At 38.1% G+C, this 16,482-nt stretch overlaps 1 protein-coding gene across 28 annotated transcripts in view; it reads right to left on the bottom strand.

The window, feature by feature from the left end:
* The window catches only part of LOC115417777 (uncharacterized), a 192,250-nt gene that overhangs the window by 148,560 nt on the left and 27,208 nt on the right, over nt 1-16,482 (bottom strand). For 22 of the 28 annotated variants that reach the window (XM_030131872.1, XM_030131861.1, XM_030131864.1 and 19 more), the window contains 3 exons: nt 4,567-4,617; nt 3,655-4,224; nt 2,037-2,102 (listed from right to left, as the gene is read on the bottom strand). In XM_030131872.1, coding sequence (XP_029987732.1) covers nt 2,037-2,102; nt 3,655-4,224; nt 4,567-4,617 — 687 coding nt within the window. Of the gene's footprint in view, nt 1-2,036; nt 2,103-3,654; nt 4,225-4,566; nt 4,618-7,354; nt 7,415-8,550; nt 8,570-10,517; nt 10,812-16,482 lie in introns of those variants that run through there. The other 6 variants (XM_030131866.1, XM_030131885.1, XM_030131886.1 and 3 more) reach the window with 5 other exon arrangements.

Raw genomic sequence — 16,482 nt, 5'->3', positions numbered from 1 at the left:
GTAGGTGGAGTGTGAGGTCAGATGAAGAGTTCAGTAGGAGTCACAGTTGGTGGATTTAAGTTAAATGATATTAAAGACATTTAACTAGAAGTACTTGGAGAGCGCAGACCTCCGCCAAGGCAGATCAGTGGACCCCCCCTGTGGGCCCCCCCACCCCCGATCACCACCAAAATTTAATCATTTGTTCCTTGTGCCAGTATCAACATTTCCTGAAATTTTCATCCAAATCTGTCCATAACTTTTTGAGTTATCTTGCACACAGACAAACAAACAAACCAACACCAACAAAAACATAACCTCCTTGGCGAAGGTAATAATAAAATACATTGAATAATAGTTTAATTTTATTATTAAATTAAATGTAATAATGAACTAAACTCTTTCCTCCTTTTTCCTTCATTGTCATTATCTTAAACATTATTTTCTGGATCTTAAATGTTTCCTTCTTCCATTAAAGTGTTGTTTCAGTATTTATGGGATGATGGTTTCAGGTTTACACATCACACCTGTTCCAGTGTTTTGATTGGCTACAGACATGAACAACTCAGATCCATGTTGTGATTCATTAATATGTGGTTCATGTTTTGGGACATTAGTGAATATTTGTTCATTCCTAAATTCAACAGTTGTCTTTTAGTTCAGAGTGAACAGCTGTTTAGTTTAGTTTAGGTTGGTTCACTGTTGGGTGTGGTTTCCTTTTTCTTCTTTACATTCAGTGGGTTTAGTTCTAGTGTTTGGTTTGTTGTTTCATCTGTAGATTTTCTTTGTTTTCTTGTGAATAAACTAGTTTTGTGGGTTTTCTTTGGCAGTGGTCACAGAGGGGAGTCACTTTTATGTTCCATTCAGGTTCCCCTAGACCAGGTCCAACACAGCTTTTATACATGAACTGTGTCAGTGTTACTTTGAACTATAATTCTGGACTATTTAATGTCAATATTTTGGACTAGTTTATTTAGTTGTTTGTTGAGTTCGTCCTTTGTCAGGTCTTTGTGTCCACAGCTCAGGACTGGAAACAGATGAAGTTTACACCAGTGAAAAGGGATCAAGTGTCTGGAAACTGGACACTGACTCATGGAAGTGACTCCAGAACACGTCCACATTGTTGTGTGATATGATCTGGTCTCTGGTCTGAAATAGGCTGCATGTCAGTTTGGATCTGCTGAGGTGTCATGTTCAGGCCTGTTCAACTGAAATATGGACCAGGACAAGGACTGACTGTAGATAACCTCTGTGGATGTGACCACAAGAGGAAAACTGATGACAAACTGAACAGACAGATTATATGAACGGTAACTGAAGAACCCAGAACAACTTCAAAAGAGATTAGAGTTGAACTCCAAAGTCCAGGTCCATCAGTTTCAGATGGAAGCATCTGTCACTGTTTGAGCCAAAGTGGATTGAATGGAAGATGACCAAGGAGGACTCCACTGTTGAAAGATTATCATAAAAAAGGAAACTGGAATTTACCAAAATGATTATTCACAAGCCACAAAGATTCTGGGAAAATGTCCTTTGGACAAATGAGACAAAACTGTAGTTTTTTTGGTGAGTTACATCATCTGTGTGTCCACAGATACAAACATGAAACAAAGAAAAGAAGGCTGTACCTACTGGGAACCATGGAGGAGGTTCTGGTATGTTCTAGAGCTTTGCTGTAGCTGTGATAGAAACGTCTTCTTTCTGATACTAGAACACTGAGCTAGTATCTGTTTGTTGGTCAGTGTAGATGTCTTGTTCATTATCTGCATCTATCCCCTCTCACTGGGGTTACTACTGTAGTAGGACTCCATCAGTATGATGTTCTCCACCCTGCTTCATGACTGTCTGGTTCCATTTGTCCATTTCACATCAGGATGTCCTGGTTCCACAACACCTGACACTGACCTTGTTGACCCCAGTGACGTCTGAGTCCATATGACTCTATTTCTAATATCTACTGTATCTATACATAAATACACCTGTAGAACTGAGTATATGGCAGAGTTAACGGTGCTCAGTCTGGACTAGACAAACAGTACAGGGAGGATTTTACTCACTGTCAGATGAAGGGTTTGTCCCAGAGACAGAGAAGTCTGATTGGACATGTTTTACCGCAGTCAGCCCTGTAACAAAATAACACTATTACCATCAGCAGAATTAAACAATAAAATCATAAATGATCCTCCTCTTATCAGCATCTTTAACAGTAGGGGGGGGGGGTGGGGGGGGGCTTATTTCAGGAACATTTTCAGATTCAACTTTAGCCCAGATTTTCTAATGCTCACATGTCTTGGGAATACAAAAATGTGAAAAAAATTCAAATCAAGCCCAAACACCCCCACCCCAAAAATTAATTTTTCAATCCTGAAAACATGGGGGTTTTGTCAACTTTCAAACCATCTTCACTTTTGATAAAGTACAATGTAGCAATCTGCTCATGCTGGGCCCTTCAATGTTTTTTTGTGAGACATGTCATGTCTGAAGAGTGCTTTGCACTACAAAAGGTCCAATTATAGGTCAAAGGTCACCCAAATGGTCCAAAATGCATATTTGATGGAATTCAGTTGTTAATGTGGGTTCTTCCAAATGTTGGGCTCAGGTTCTCTCCTCAGAACACATCTACTGACCACAAACAACTGACATTCAATAAGACCCATTCAACACAACTATTTACTTCATGTATTCTCCATATAGACATGTCAAAAAGAACAAACGGTAGTTTCACATGACTTTGACGTTTACATGTATATGTCCTGTTGGTGCAGTGGATAGACCTGGTGCCTCACAGACAGAAGGTCCTGGGTTCCATTCTAACACCAGTCCATGGGGGTGGGACCTTTCTAAGTGGAGTTTGCATGTTCTCCCCGTATCTGCGTGGGTTCTCTCCAGGTACTCTGGCTCCTCCCACCATCCAAAGACATGCACTGATAGGTCAGTGGGTTAATCTAAATCACCCATAAGTGTGAATGTGACAGTGGTTGTTTGTCTCTATGTGTTCAGTCTGTGATGAACTGGTCACATGTCCAGGGTGAACCCCGCCTTCGCCCATAAGTAGCTGGGATAGGCTCCAAGAGACCTAGTGAGGATAAAGCGGGTTCAGAAAATGAATGAATGAATGAAGTGTTAGTGTTTCCCTCCACACTAATGGCGGCAAATTCAAATGGAATGTCCATGTTTTAATCTTTAGTCCTTAATGTGTCTTTAAAGGGCCAAAGGCCTGGGGGGATCCCACCAGGAAACCAGAGGGAACAGAACTGAGGACAGATTTGACCAATGTCGGAATGGTATGAATTTTTTTAAAAACTTGGCATTTTGGTGACCTTTAACCTACAACATGACCTTGACATTAGACTTTTCATTGTACAAAGTACTCTTACGATACAATATGGCACTGACAAGATCATTAAATGGTCCATCATGAACATATTTATACACTGCACTGGACAAAAGAGTGGAGAAGCTGTGAAAGGTGAGATTTTCAGAGTTAAAAAAGTAATTTTCGGGGGTGGGGGGGGGGTTGGGATGAAAAAAAAAAAATTACACAGGAGTGCTTAGAACATCTTGTTGCATCAGAAAATCAGGGCTAATGTGGTATTTGATATTAAGCCCCCCCCCTATTAACAGCACCCATGAGACCAAAACCTGTCTGGTTCAGTTTGAGGTCCTCATGATCACCTGGTAAACAAGACGGTGTTTCCTCAAATTCTTTGTAGCTCAGATGTTCTCCGTTGTTCTCTTTCATTATTTGACCCAGTCGTGTTAACAGTTCATCATGATGAAGGTTCTCCATCTGTAGATGTCTGTATCTGCATCTTCTGATCATGTCTTTTACAGCTGGACGTTGTCTGTAGGTTTCTGTGCGTCCTGGACTCTGTTTTCTTGGTGAAATCAGAACCAGTGTTTGATTAAATGACTGATCACTGAAGTTTTCAAGGACTGATTCTATTCTCTGTTTGTGTTCTTCAGTGAAGTCTTCAGGCTGTAGAACCAGCAGGAACACATGAGGTCCGTGATGTGAAGCATCTGAACAGTCTTTTATGAACTTCATCAGCTCATGGTGTGAGATGTCAGACAGTAGATGATCTGGGGTGTTGATGATGATGACATTTTTATCTTTTATTGTTCCACTGGTTCTCATACAGGAGGTGGGTTTGTCATAGAACACATACTGATCCAGGATCAGGTTTCCTACTGAATTCCTCTTAGACCAGTTGTTCCCCAGAAGAACAACCCTCAGCTCAGACACTGAAATGACAAATAATGTAAATGCTGAATGATTAGTAGATGTTAAAGGACTGTGTTTGAGTTGATTCGAAGCCTTGTCTGATGACTTGAACTGTTTGCTGACTCAGTGTCATGGACTGATGAGTGTAAATACTGAGTCCTGTTGGTCAGACTAATGTGTCTCAACCACATACATTCACATCCTGCCTTTATATTCACCTCTGTTCATGTTAGTTCTATTCTGGTTTATAATCAGTAGCAAAGCTGCACAAGATCAATAATCATTGAACTTATAAAAGTCTTTAAACATGTCTGTTGGGACTGTAACCTGGAAATTTAAGTTTTATTAAAGTATTAACTTACTGTTAGGTGGTAGCCATTCATAGCTGCTGCTGCGCTTCAGAGGTTGAACATCTGTAAAGACAGACACACACACAGTGGTTTACTCAGGTATTTCTGTCTTTGTTGTTCTGACAGGACAGTATGTCTGCAGACGTCCACTGTGGAGACACTTCCTGTGGACGATGAAGATCAGATCCTTCCATTGGATAATTACTGCACACATGAATATGTTTCAGTTTCTACAGGTTCATGAACTGATGTGAGTACCTTCTCATTTACTACACTACCATGTCAGAAAAACAGATGTGAATGTGTTTCAGAAGAGTCCCATTATTGACCTGAGTCCAATAAAACAACTGAGGAGAAGAAATGACTAAAACTGGGTTCAAAACTGTCCAACACATTCAAACCTGAAGGATAATGGTGAACCATCATCTACCAGAAGATCAGATAAAGGTTTGGTCCAATCAGATCCTGAACGATGTGACATTATGTGGAAAAAAATAATAATAAAAAATGAATCAGTAAAATCACTGAAATGAAATGAGTCTATTTACCACAGATGTTGAAGTCATGTTTGTGTTCTATTCATTTTATTCGTCTGCCTTTGAATGAATCTGTTCAGTTGTAGTTTCCTTTTTTGTCCAGTAGGTGGAGTGTGAGGTCAGATGTAGAGTTCAGTAGGAGTCACAGTTGGTGGATTTAAGTTAAATGATATTAAAGACATTTAATTGTAAAATACATTGAATAATAGTTTAATTTTATTATTAAATTAAATGTAATAATGACATAAACTCTTTCCTCCTTTTCCCTCATTGTCATTATCTTAAACATTATTTTCTGGATCTTAAATGTTTCCTTCTTCCATTAAAGTGTTGTTTCAGTATTTATGGGATGATGGTTTCAGGTTTACACATCACACCTGTTCCAGTGTTTTGATTGGATCCAACATAAACAACTCAGATCCATGTTGTGATTCATTAATATGTGGTTCATGTTTTGGTCCATTAGTGAATATTTGTTCATTCCTAAATTCAACAGTTGTCTTTTAGTTCAGAGTGAACAGCTGTTTAGTTTAGTTTAGGTTGGTTCACTGTTGGATGTGGTTTCCTTTTTCTTCTTTACATTCAGTGGGTTTAGTTCTAGGGTTTGGTTTGTTGTTACATCTGTAGTTTTTCTTTGTTTTCTTGTGAATAAACTAGTTTTGTGGGTTTTCTTTGGCAGTGGTCACAGAGGGGAGTCACTTTTATGTTCCATTCAGGTTCCCCTAGACCAGGTCCAACACAGCTTTTATACATGAACTGTGTCAGTGTTACTTTGAACTATAATTCTGGACTAATGTCAATATTTTGGACTAGTTTATTTAGTTGTTTGTTGAGTTCGTCCTTTGTCAGGTCTTTGTGTCCACAGCTCAGGACTGGAAACAGATGAAGTTCACACCAGTGAAAAGGGATCAAGTGTCTGGAAACTGGACATTGACTCATGGAAGTGACTCCAGAACACGTCCACATAGACCTTTGTCACTTCTGTATTTTTGACCACAAATATGCAATCATTGCATTCTACTTCCTCACTTACCAGGACAACTCTGGCGCGAGAGAAAAACAAGTGTTTATTTAGTGTTCCAAGCTGCTCTGGTTCTGCCCAAAAACAGCTGTATCTGTCTTTTCATTCTTCTACTGTGGACAGTGAGGTTCGGTGGAAATGGATTCAGGTGGTCCAGTGTAATGAGGAGCCAAAGTTTGTGATTAAAAAGGGACATATGTGTAATTCCCTCCAAGCACAGGCACACACACGTGGCTTTGTTGTAACAGGTTGATTCGAGGCTTGTCCTCCAAATCCACATCAAAAACTAAACAATATATACAGGGTGGGGAAGCAAAATTTACAATATTTTGAGGCAGGGATTGAAAGACAGTGTATGACCAGTTAGTTTATTGAAAGTCATGAGAATTTATTTGCCACAAGAAAATTTACATCATAGAAAATGTTTTTATTCTATGTGTCCTCCTTCTTTCTCAATAACTGCCTTCACACGCTTCCTGAAACTTGCGCAAGTGTTCCTCAAATATTCTGGTGACAACTTCTCCCATTCTTCTTTAATAGTATCTTCCAGACTTTCTCGTAATAGTTTTGCTCATAGTCATTCTCTTCTTTCCATTATAAACAGTCTTTATGGACACTCCAACTATTTTTGAAATCTCCTTTGGTGTGACGAGTGCATTCAGCAAATCACACACTCTTTGACGTTTGCTTTCCTGATTACTCATATGGGCAAAAGTTTCTGAAAAGGTATGGATAATAGTGTTAGGTATGATTATGACATCAATAGATGTTTGGTTTCAAAACAATTGATGTAGTGCCTGCTGAGAAAAAACAACTAAATGTTCATTGTAAATTTTGCTTCCCCACCCTGTAGATATGACAAAATATGGTAAACACACAGACTTCTGTGAAAGACCACTCTCACGGATAGGAGGAGGAGCCTACGGTAACCTGGAGGCACGAGAGAGATGGAATCAATTAGAGGATTTCCCTTTTTTAAAAATCGTCTTAATTAAAAAATCCGATTTCAAATTAAAATTGATAAATCGTGCAGCCCTACTTGGACGAATACACCAGGATGTGTTTATGTTTCATTAAATGGCCTTTACAGGAGTTTGTAAATCCAACTATTGACTGGATCCTGACGTCTACAGATGGATTCTACCAACGTGCATATTATTAAACACATTAACCTGTGTTCACATCATGTACTTCTGTCCTAAACTTGTCATCATATCTTCGGTCTAAACCCTGTTGGACTCACCAGATGCTGTGGCCATGATCCAACTCTTCCAGACATGAACAGATTCAGCTGCTGCAGCGTCTGATGGAACCGACACAAAACAACAAGACAAAGCAGGGCGTGTCAGTATGAAGTATTTCTCTGAAACAGTGAAGACATGGAGCTGTCCCTTCTCCGTCCACAGTAGATCTTATTAATTCAACACATTACTGTCTGAATCTGTCCATTCCAAAGTCCATGAATGTCCACGAGTCCACCAGTACAACCCAGTACAAGTCACACTCACGTCCTGTTACTGAAGACTTCAAATACTTACTACTTCAAACCACAGTAAAAGTACATCAGAGTACCTGTAAATAAGGCATTGAAGGCTTCTATAGCTTCTAGAGCGATATAAAGGAATACTAGAGTGTATTTGAACTGAACTACTGTTCATTCAGTCCCATTCTGGACTAAAGTACATGTAAGAACAGACACAGAAAGGGATTTCCTGTATGAGTCACAGTAGAAACAACACATTTACATTTATATCATAAACTACAAACACTATGTAAACTCTTAAAATACTCTGTTAGTCCAGGAGCCAGGATAGCCTACCATGCACTGCCTCACAACAAAATGTCACCTGATTTTTTTAACCTTTGTGATGTCCTACATGAGAAATTGAGTGGTAACACTAAAGCAACTCATTCCCAGTGTACTTTTTGACGTCATGTTTTAGGCTACTCTGAAGCGCGATATTTTCCACTGCTCTTGTGGTTCGTTTTTACCACAAATTAACATAGGTATTGTAGCCATTTATCCCATGGCAATTGCAGTATATTATACATCAGAAAAAAGCCTAGAATCTCTAGTTTCCAAAAATGACCATTTAGTTTTTGTATCTTTATCACAACAAAAATGACATATGATATAAGGACAGCATGTCTTAAAGTTAACCTTTTCACAAAAAAAATTCATAGCAGCAAATAAACTTTTAAGAAATATATATCTCTGACAACTATTCTGGTGAAATATTACATATTCCTGATAGAACGCAGTATATATTGCATATTCATACTAGAATTACATGCATTACAATGTTTTGATGCCTACATGTTTAGATATTAGGGTATTCAAAAGTTCAGTATTTTCTGCTACTCTTTCAGTTCGTTTTATCATAAATTGACATAAGTATTGTAGGAACATACACTATATTGCCAAAAGTATTCACTCACCTGCCTTGACTCACATATGAACTTAAGTGACATCCCATTCTTAATCAATAGGGTTTAAAATGACATTGATCCACCCTTTACAGCTATAACAGGTTCAACTCTTCTGGGAAGGCTGTCCACAAGGTTTAAGAATGTGTTCATGGGAATTTTTGACCATTCTTCCAGAAGTGCATTTGTGAGATAACACACTGATGTTGGACAGAAGGCCTGGCTCTCAGTCTGCGCTCTAATTCATCCCAAAGGTGTTCTATGGGGTTGAGGTCAGGACTGTGTGCAGGCCAGTCCAGTTCATCCACACCAGACTCTGTCATCCATGTCTTTATGGACCTTGCTTTGTGCACTGACGCATGTTGGAGCAGGAAGGGGCCATCCCCAAACTGTTCCCACAATGTTGGGAGCATGGAATTGTCCAAAATCTCTTGCTTCAGCATACCAAGAGATTTGGCATTGCTTCAGACCAAGGTTATTATCGTGAATGAAAACTAACGAAATGACGAAAACTAGAATTGTAAAAACATTTTTGTTAACTGAAATAAATAAAAACTACAATTAAAAGAAAAAAAACGATAACTAACTGAAACTGTATTGCGTGCTTATAAAACTAACTAAAACGTATAAAAATTATGGATAAAATTCCCTTCGTTTTCGTCTTTGTCAAAGTCAGATTGATATGAAATCGATTTATTTTGCTCTAGCAATTTTAACTGCTGGCACCATACGGAACTTCACGGTCCATCACTTGTGGTTTCCAGTCATCTCCTGGTCCCTACTCTACCTGGAAACATGGAGACTAAAGTTGGGAGAAAGCAGCAGAGTCCTGTCTGGGATTTATTTGAATATGATGAAGAAGATAAAAAATATGAAAAAACTAAAACTAAACTGAAAGTATTTAGAAAACAACGAAAACTAATAAAAACTAGCAAACCTGCTCTAAAAACTAACTGAATTAGAGAAAAATACAGTCAAAACTAAATAAAACTAAACTGTAATGAAAAATCCAAAACTATTATAACCTTGCTTCAGACTTGGTATTGCTTCAGCATATCAAGACATTTAGGACAATTCCATGCTCCCAACTTTGTGGGAACAGTTTGGAGCTGGCCCCTTCCTCTTCCAACATGACTGTGCACCAGTGCACAAAGCAAGGTCCATACAGACATGGATGACAGAGTCTGGTGTGGATGAACTGGACTGGCCTGCACACAGTCCTGACCTCAACCCCATAGAACACCTTTGGGATGAATTAGAGCGCAGACTGAGAGCCAGGCCTTCTGTCCAACATCAGTGTGTGACCTCACAAATGCACTTCTGGAAGAATGGTCAAAAATTCCCATGAACACATTCCTAAACCTTGTGGACAGCCTTCCCAGAAGAGTTGAACCTGTTATAGCTGTAAAGGGTGGATCAATGTCATTTTAAACCCTACTGATTAAGAATGGGATGTCACTTAAGTTTATATGTGAGTCAAGGCAGGTGAGTGAATATTTTTGGCAATACAGTGTATCTCTTGGCAAATGCAACATGTTAGACATCTTGACACAGTCTATAATCTCTAGTTACAAGTAAAATCATTTTATTCTTGTAATTATAACATACTAAAATTACAAAATAATGACATGACTGAACATTACTCTTCTAAATCTTCAGTATTTATAAACGCATGTTAGGTGAAACTACTCAAAATGTCACACAGATTCCTGTTAATATACAAAATGTAAACAACCAAACTTACTGTTTGAATTATTTAGCAAAACCTACAGAGTAAATGTTGCTTATGTCCACATTCACGTCACACTATACAGCTGTATCAGTATTTGTGTACTTCATATCATACATGAAGCACTGTCACAACAAAGTTCATTCATAGTTCATTCTATAATGTAAATAATATAAAACTATAATAGACAGAAAAACAAGGGTTATCTAACTTTGGAAGCACTTTTTAACAGGATTTACCGAGAACTCACCCATTATACAGTTACTGCGTCAAAGAGATGGAGAAGCGAAAGTAAACGCTGCCTTCAAGTGCAATGGGAAATACTAGTTACACCCCCTCATGTCTTATTTCCACTGGAGAACTGGGGGGAAAAAATTAGATCCACGAACTACAGAGATGAAAATAACCTTTGACCTTTACAACATGGCGGAGAACAACGAAGGATTAATCACAAATGGTAAACAATGCTCTTATTACCGTTCTGCTGCTGTTAGCTGATGGTTTTGCACATTTAAAGTAGTTTACACAACGTCTAAAAGAAAATCTAAAAGAACATGGAGCAGCAGATGAACAGCAGGTCACCGTTAATTATCTGTCAGGCATTTTTATTTCACTGAAACAAAAGCACCTGAACACAACACACTCATAATTTAGAATTCACAAGCTGAAAGCATCATCTTCCCGATGGCAAGTGAAGGCATCATTTCTCTGTCTGCTGCTCAGTTCCTGTGGTTTGATTGGACACCATAGTGCAAATGGGCGTGGCCAAAACATGTGCCGTTGTGTTGTATGTGTTGGAACAAAGACACACACGATTATCCACAGTGTAGTGTGGTATTTGCTTTCTCGTCTTTTAACACCAGCCCATACAAAGTTGACTGAGACCCTCCCTTCTGCTTTCATCAGCATGTCACTTTGAGCTCCTATTATGCAAATGAAACCACAGCTCTATAAACCATATGGAAATGGAAAACACACATGGGCGGCCGTGGCTCAGGAGGTAGAGTGGTCGTCCAATAACCAGAGGGTTGGTGGTTCCAATCTGTGAGACACTTCACCCTCCTTGGCTCCAGTGCTGCTCCTCACACTGGTGTATGAATGTTTGGTGTACTCATGGATCAAATATGATACGTTGGAGGGTTGAAGCGAAAATCAGTTAACCACTAGTTGTTCTTTTGTTTCTAAAATAAAAAAATTCAATAACCGAAAGATACACGGACCAACAACAAACACACACTCTGTGAGTTCTTGTGTCAGATCAGATCAAGTGTTGGGAGTTTAATGAGGTCAGTGATCGTTGAACCCATTAACTGTCCATCATTCTAGTGTTTACAGGAGGACACACCTGGGCTGAAGAATAAGAGCAGGACATGTTTATCCAGTGGGTTTTATCATGCGTGTAAATTACAGGAGGGAAATGAGAAGATAAATAAACCTGTTTGTGGCTGATTAAAGCACCATCTGTCTGTGTCACTGGAAAATAAATGTAATGTTTGTTTGTGTGGACGGTGTCATCAGCGCCAAAACAATATTGAATGGGCCATTTGGTCCTTAAGTTCTAATTTAACCAACTTAAGTAAATGAGTCGGTCTGGGAGCAGTTAGTGGACCGTCAGCCCCATCAGTCCTCATGTACTGTCATGTTCTACACCTTAGATAGGTTCAGTTTTATTGCATATAAACCACATGTCATGGACTGGAAATGTTCCTGCAGCTCACACTCTGGAAGGAAACAAACACATTTATGCTGCGTTCCAGGCTGTTTTTTGAGCCCATACGTCATGACTTCAAATCACGACTCACGACTTTGTAAAGTTCCAGGCAAGTCACACCAAACTGTCTGAGCACAAGGAATTGTGGGAGTTAGATGTAAACAAACCAGCATGGTGGAGCGTACGTTATACTCATTTACAATCATTTCTATCGCCAAAGGTGTTTGTTCTTTGATTATTTGAGGGAAACAGAGGAGGAAGAACGGTGTATAAGGCAAGAGAAGCTGTTCTACCTTTTATGTTATTTGTATATTTGGATTCGTATTTGGTATTAATTTATTCTTTCACTCATTGGACTGAAAACTAGCTAACGCTAGAGCAGCTGCTGATTATGCAGAACATTTACAGATAAATAATGTCAGAGTAATACTTTGCTTTAATAAACAATTTGCATAAACACCTCATCCATGGGGGGCGCCATTGCTACGTGACGTCAGAACTGGGAGTACATGGATCTAGTATGAGTTCACAGGTGGGAAGTCACAGGTTTGACTGACATTCCAGTGCATTTTCACCAGTAGAAGGTCGGAAAAACATGAGTTACAGGTGGACTGGAACGCAACATTAACTCTTAGCTCCTCCCCCTCTGGCATTTTTGTCCATTTTTCTCGTTTTTTTTTTTTTTTTTTTTTTTCTTCCATTTGTTGATCATTTTGGCTGTTGTTGCAGCTTTTGGCGTGAAATTTGGCAGAAATATGTCTTTTTAGTTATATTATTAAAGTTCCTCGTCTTTAAGTCATAAATGCGTTTCACTGCCATCAGAAATAAAATCCATCTCAGAGTTTCAGATGTTCACCACCAGAACCAAAACCTGGTTCAAGACGAAACACAACTGTTCTCATCTGTAATATTGTGTATATTGTGTAGAAGAGTGAGTGAGTGAGTGAGTGAGTGAATGCTTCATATATAAATGCAACACTGGATTATTGAATTGTATGGTATGATCATTTTAAATGATGTATATTTTATATTGTCCTGCAGTGTCATGGAAGAGCCCAACCAGGGACTGGAGTTGAGAATTAGCACTCGCTCTAAACTCTATATGCATCACATCAGCTGCAAACTTTGACTGCATTGTCCCTGTCAAATAAATTAAATTAAATTACATTAAATTAAGAAAAATAATATATATACATTTTTTCCCACGATGCATTTTGCACCCTCTGGTCACCCTCGTAGACAAGAATGTCCACGCACAAAAAACTACTTTAAAGTCATCATACATCCATAATTATTTTTTTGCTTTTTTAATTTTTTAAAATAAATCTCTTAAACAACTTCCCTCCCTCTCAAAACTACCAAACCGTCAACAGTTTTCAGGATTTTAACCCTTTAAATGCCACTTTAATAATTTGAATTCTGAGTGATTTATTACAAAAACACACATATAATTTTATATTTTCCATAAAATGAATAGTAGGTGAATGAAACATTGGTGGTGATTAGAGCCTTGGATAGGTCAAAGATGATCAATTGAATGAATTTGGTTGCATTAGTATTTAGTCATGAGGGTGACCAAAGGGAACTTTTGACACTACAGAAAAAATACTAATACAGTCAAATCCATTTAGTTGATCATCTTTGACCTATCCAAGGCTCTAATAAGCATCAGTGTTTCATTCACCTACTATTTATTTTATAGAAAATATTCCATTTTATGTGTTTTTTTTCCTAATAAATCACTCAGAATTCAAATGATTAAACTGACATTTAAAGGGTTAAAATCCTGAAAACTGTTGAATGTTTGGTAGTTTTAAGCAGGGGGGAAGTTGTTTAAGATATTTAAAAAAAAAAAAAAAAAAGGATTAAAATCTTGATGTCTGATGGTTTTATAGTGGTTTTCGTGTGCATGTACACGTGTTTTTTTGGAGACATGAGGGTTAAAAGTACTTTGACTTGTATTGTAGACAGAATGAACACAACAGATTTAAAGTGAATTTCATTTGTAAATACTGTCTATTTCCTTTCCATACACAGAGCTGGAAAACATTCAAGAACAACATGAAATGGGAGCAGTTTAGGCCAAAGGACGAGTTCAAAGAATGAAATAACAAGAGGATTTGGAGACGGAGATGTGAACGGGTGAATGGAGCGATCTGGTCCAGAACCAGCACCAGCATCCAGACCGGGGGGGGGGGGTCCAACTCATTTGGATTGCTGATGTTTTCGAGGTAAATGATAGAGTGTGATTACACATATATATACTGGTTTATGTGCATTAACAATAGATTTATAAATCTCCCACTAGATTAGATCTGTCAGACTCCTGTTAGTTCAGGTTCCACTTTCAGCCTAATCTGATCTAAAGTGGGTCGGACCAGTACAATAATATAAATAATAGGATAAGAACTGATAAATAAAGTCAAATCCAAAGTTTTGTTTCTGTTTTTGAGTGAAAAAAGTCAAATTCTGTAATGAAAATGTTTACATTATGTTATTCACAGCTACTTATACTCTGCATTTATTGATTGATTGACTGATGATGTGGTATGAGTGTGTTTGTGGGGCGGTGATCTATCTATCTATCTATCTATCTATCTATCTATCTATCTATCTATCTATCTATCTATCTATCTATCTATCTATCTATCTATCTATCTATCTATCTATCTATACGAACTGTACCTGAACATAACATGAACAAATATGAACAAAAAAAATAAGTACAATTTTAACATTATTCCACCTTAGTTTATCATTTATACAAGTTCATTATAACGTACAGATCACAGTTGATCTACAAATATACATAACATTTAGTAACACAATATTGGTATAATTCCACAGACTTCTATTCAGACATTTCAAGTTGTTCATATTTGTTCAGGTTTTTCACTTTTATTTGTAAAAGTCTAGTCTGTAAATGTAAACATTTTTGTGTAATTTTCCTTTTTTTTTTTTTTTACACTAAAACAAAGAGAAAACAATCATTATTTATAGGTTATTATGATAGTATTTTGCTGGTCTGACCCACTGTAGATTGAATTGACCTAAAATGACTTTAACGTCCTTAATTGTTAATATCTTCAGTGTCATTTTTACATTTCACTAATTACATTTCACTACCTCATTAATATGTCATGTAAACCTTTATTCAGGTTTAACATTTCCATGTAAACAGAAGAGAAAATACTTTAGTTCCGAATTAATTTCTTCTGGAAAAATAAATCGGATTTAAAAAACACCATGTAACCACACCCACTGACGTCAGCTGGTTCAGCTGCTGTTGGCGCCGTCGTGGTTCAAATGGTACGGTCCACAATAGGGGTGTGTGAAATGGTTTTACATTCAACTGTTCCTACTCTAAGAACAGGAGTGGACTAGGACTGTATTATTATTTATCACAAATCAGAAGAATTACCCCACCCTCCCCAAAACTGATGTTTGTGTGTCTTTAGGATAGGGCTGCACGATTAATCGATTTTAAATCGAAATCGGATTTTTTAATTAGGACGATTTTTTAAAAAAGAGAAATCGTAAAAACAATTTCATCTCTCTCGTGCCTCCGGGCCGCGCGCTTGCGGGCTCCCGTAGGCTCCTCCTCCTATCAGTGCCAGCGGTCTGTCACAGAAGTCCGTGTAATGACCGGACTTTAAATGTGTTCATGAGCCCGCAGTACTTATAGTAATGTAAGCCGTGGATTCACACACGGATCCCGCAACTGAAATAGAACTGCATGTGGATCACTCATCTTCCGTTGTCCCGGATCCGTACCGTACTGTCTTCTTCCGAATCGGGTCCGGGTCTCGGGGTCATCAGCCTCAGCAGAGGAGCCCACACAGCCCTGTGCCCACACACATCCACCAGCTCCAGGACAGAATCCCTCCAGTGTGTCCTGGGTCGGTCTGTTCCACGCACGGATCCCCCAGTTTAAATAGAACCCATGGGGTTCAGTCATATTCTGTGGTCCACGCACGACTGATGCCTGTCACTGACTGACACTGGTGTCACTGCTGTGGACCAGATACCCAGAAAAGGAAAAAAAAACAAACATTTTTTTAAATAATTAATTTAGTCCTCTTACTTGCTAAATTTTTCATTCACAAATGTAAATTCTGTAACACAAAACCAAATATTTATTTTTTGAAAGATGTTGAACTTTATTTAAAGCTGTTCGATAAATCTGGAAACAAAAAAGCTCTAAAAACATAAGTATTTGCTCTGATTTGGACATTGTATTATAGTGTATTCCCCCTGACAAACTTATGTTATTTTCTTGTTGTATACATTGTTCGTATACTCTACTTCATTCAATAAAGATTTAATTGAGAAAAAATAAACTTCTGTGGGTTCATCACATGATACCATCACAGATTTGAGGTCAGAGCATTGTGAGCCTTGCAGTGTGGGCTGCTAACGAAAACGACATGCTAACTTCTGTTGTCTTTTGTAGTTTTACCCAAAAATCGAAATCGAAAATCGAGTTTTTAGAGGAAAAAATTGG

The sequence above is a fragment of the Sphaeramia orbicularis genome, chromosome 4, assembly GCF_902148855.1.
Source record: "Sphaeramia orbicularis chromosome 4, fSphaOr1.1, whole genome shotgun sequence".
Lineage (NCBI taxonomy): Eukaryota > Metazoa > Chordata > Actinopteri > Kurtiformes > Apogonidae > Sphaeramia > Sphaeramia orbicularis.
The sequence above is the reverse complement of the archived record's forward strand: the minus strand, read 5'-3'. Positions and strand labels throughout refer to the sequence as shown.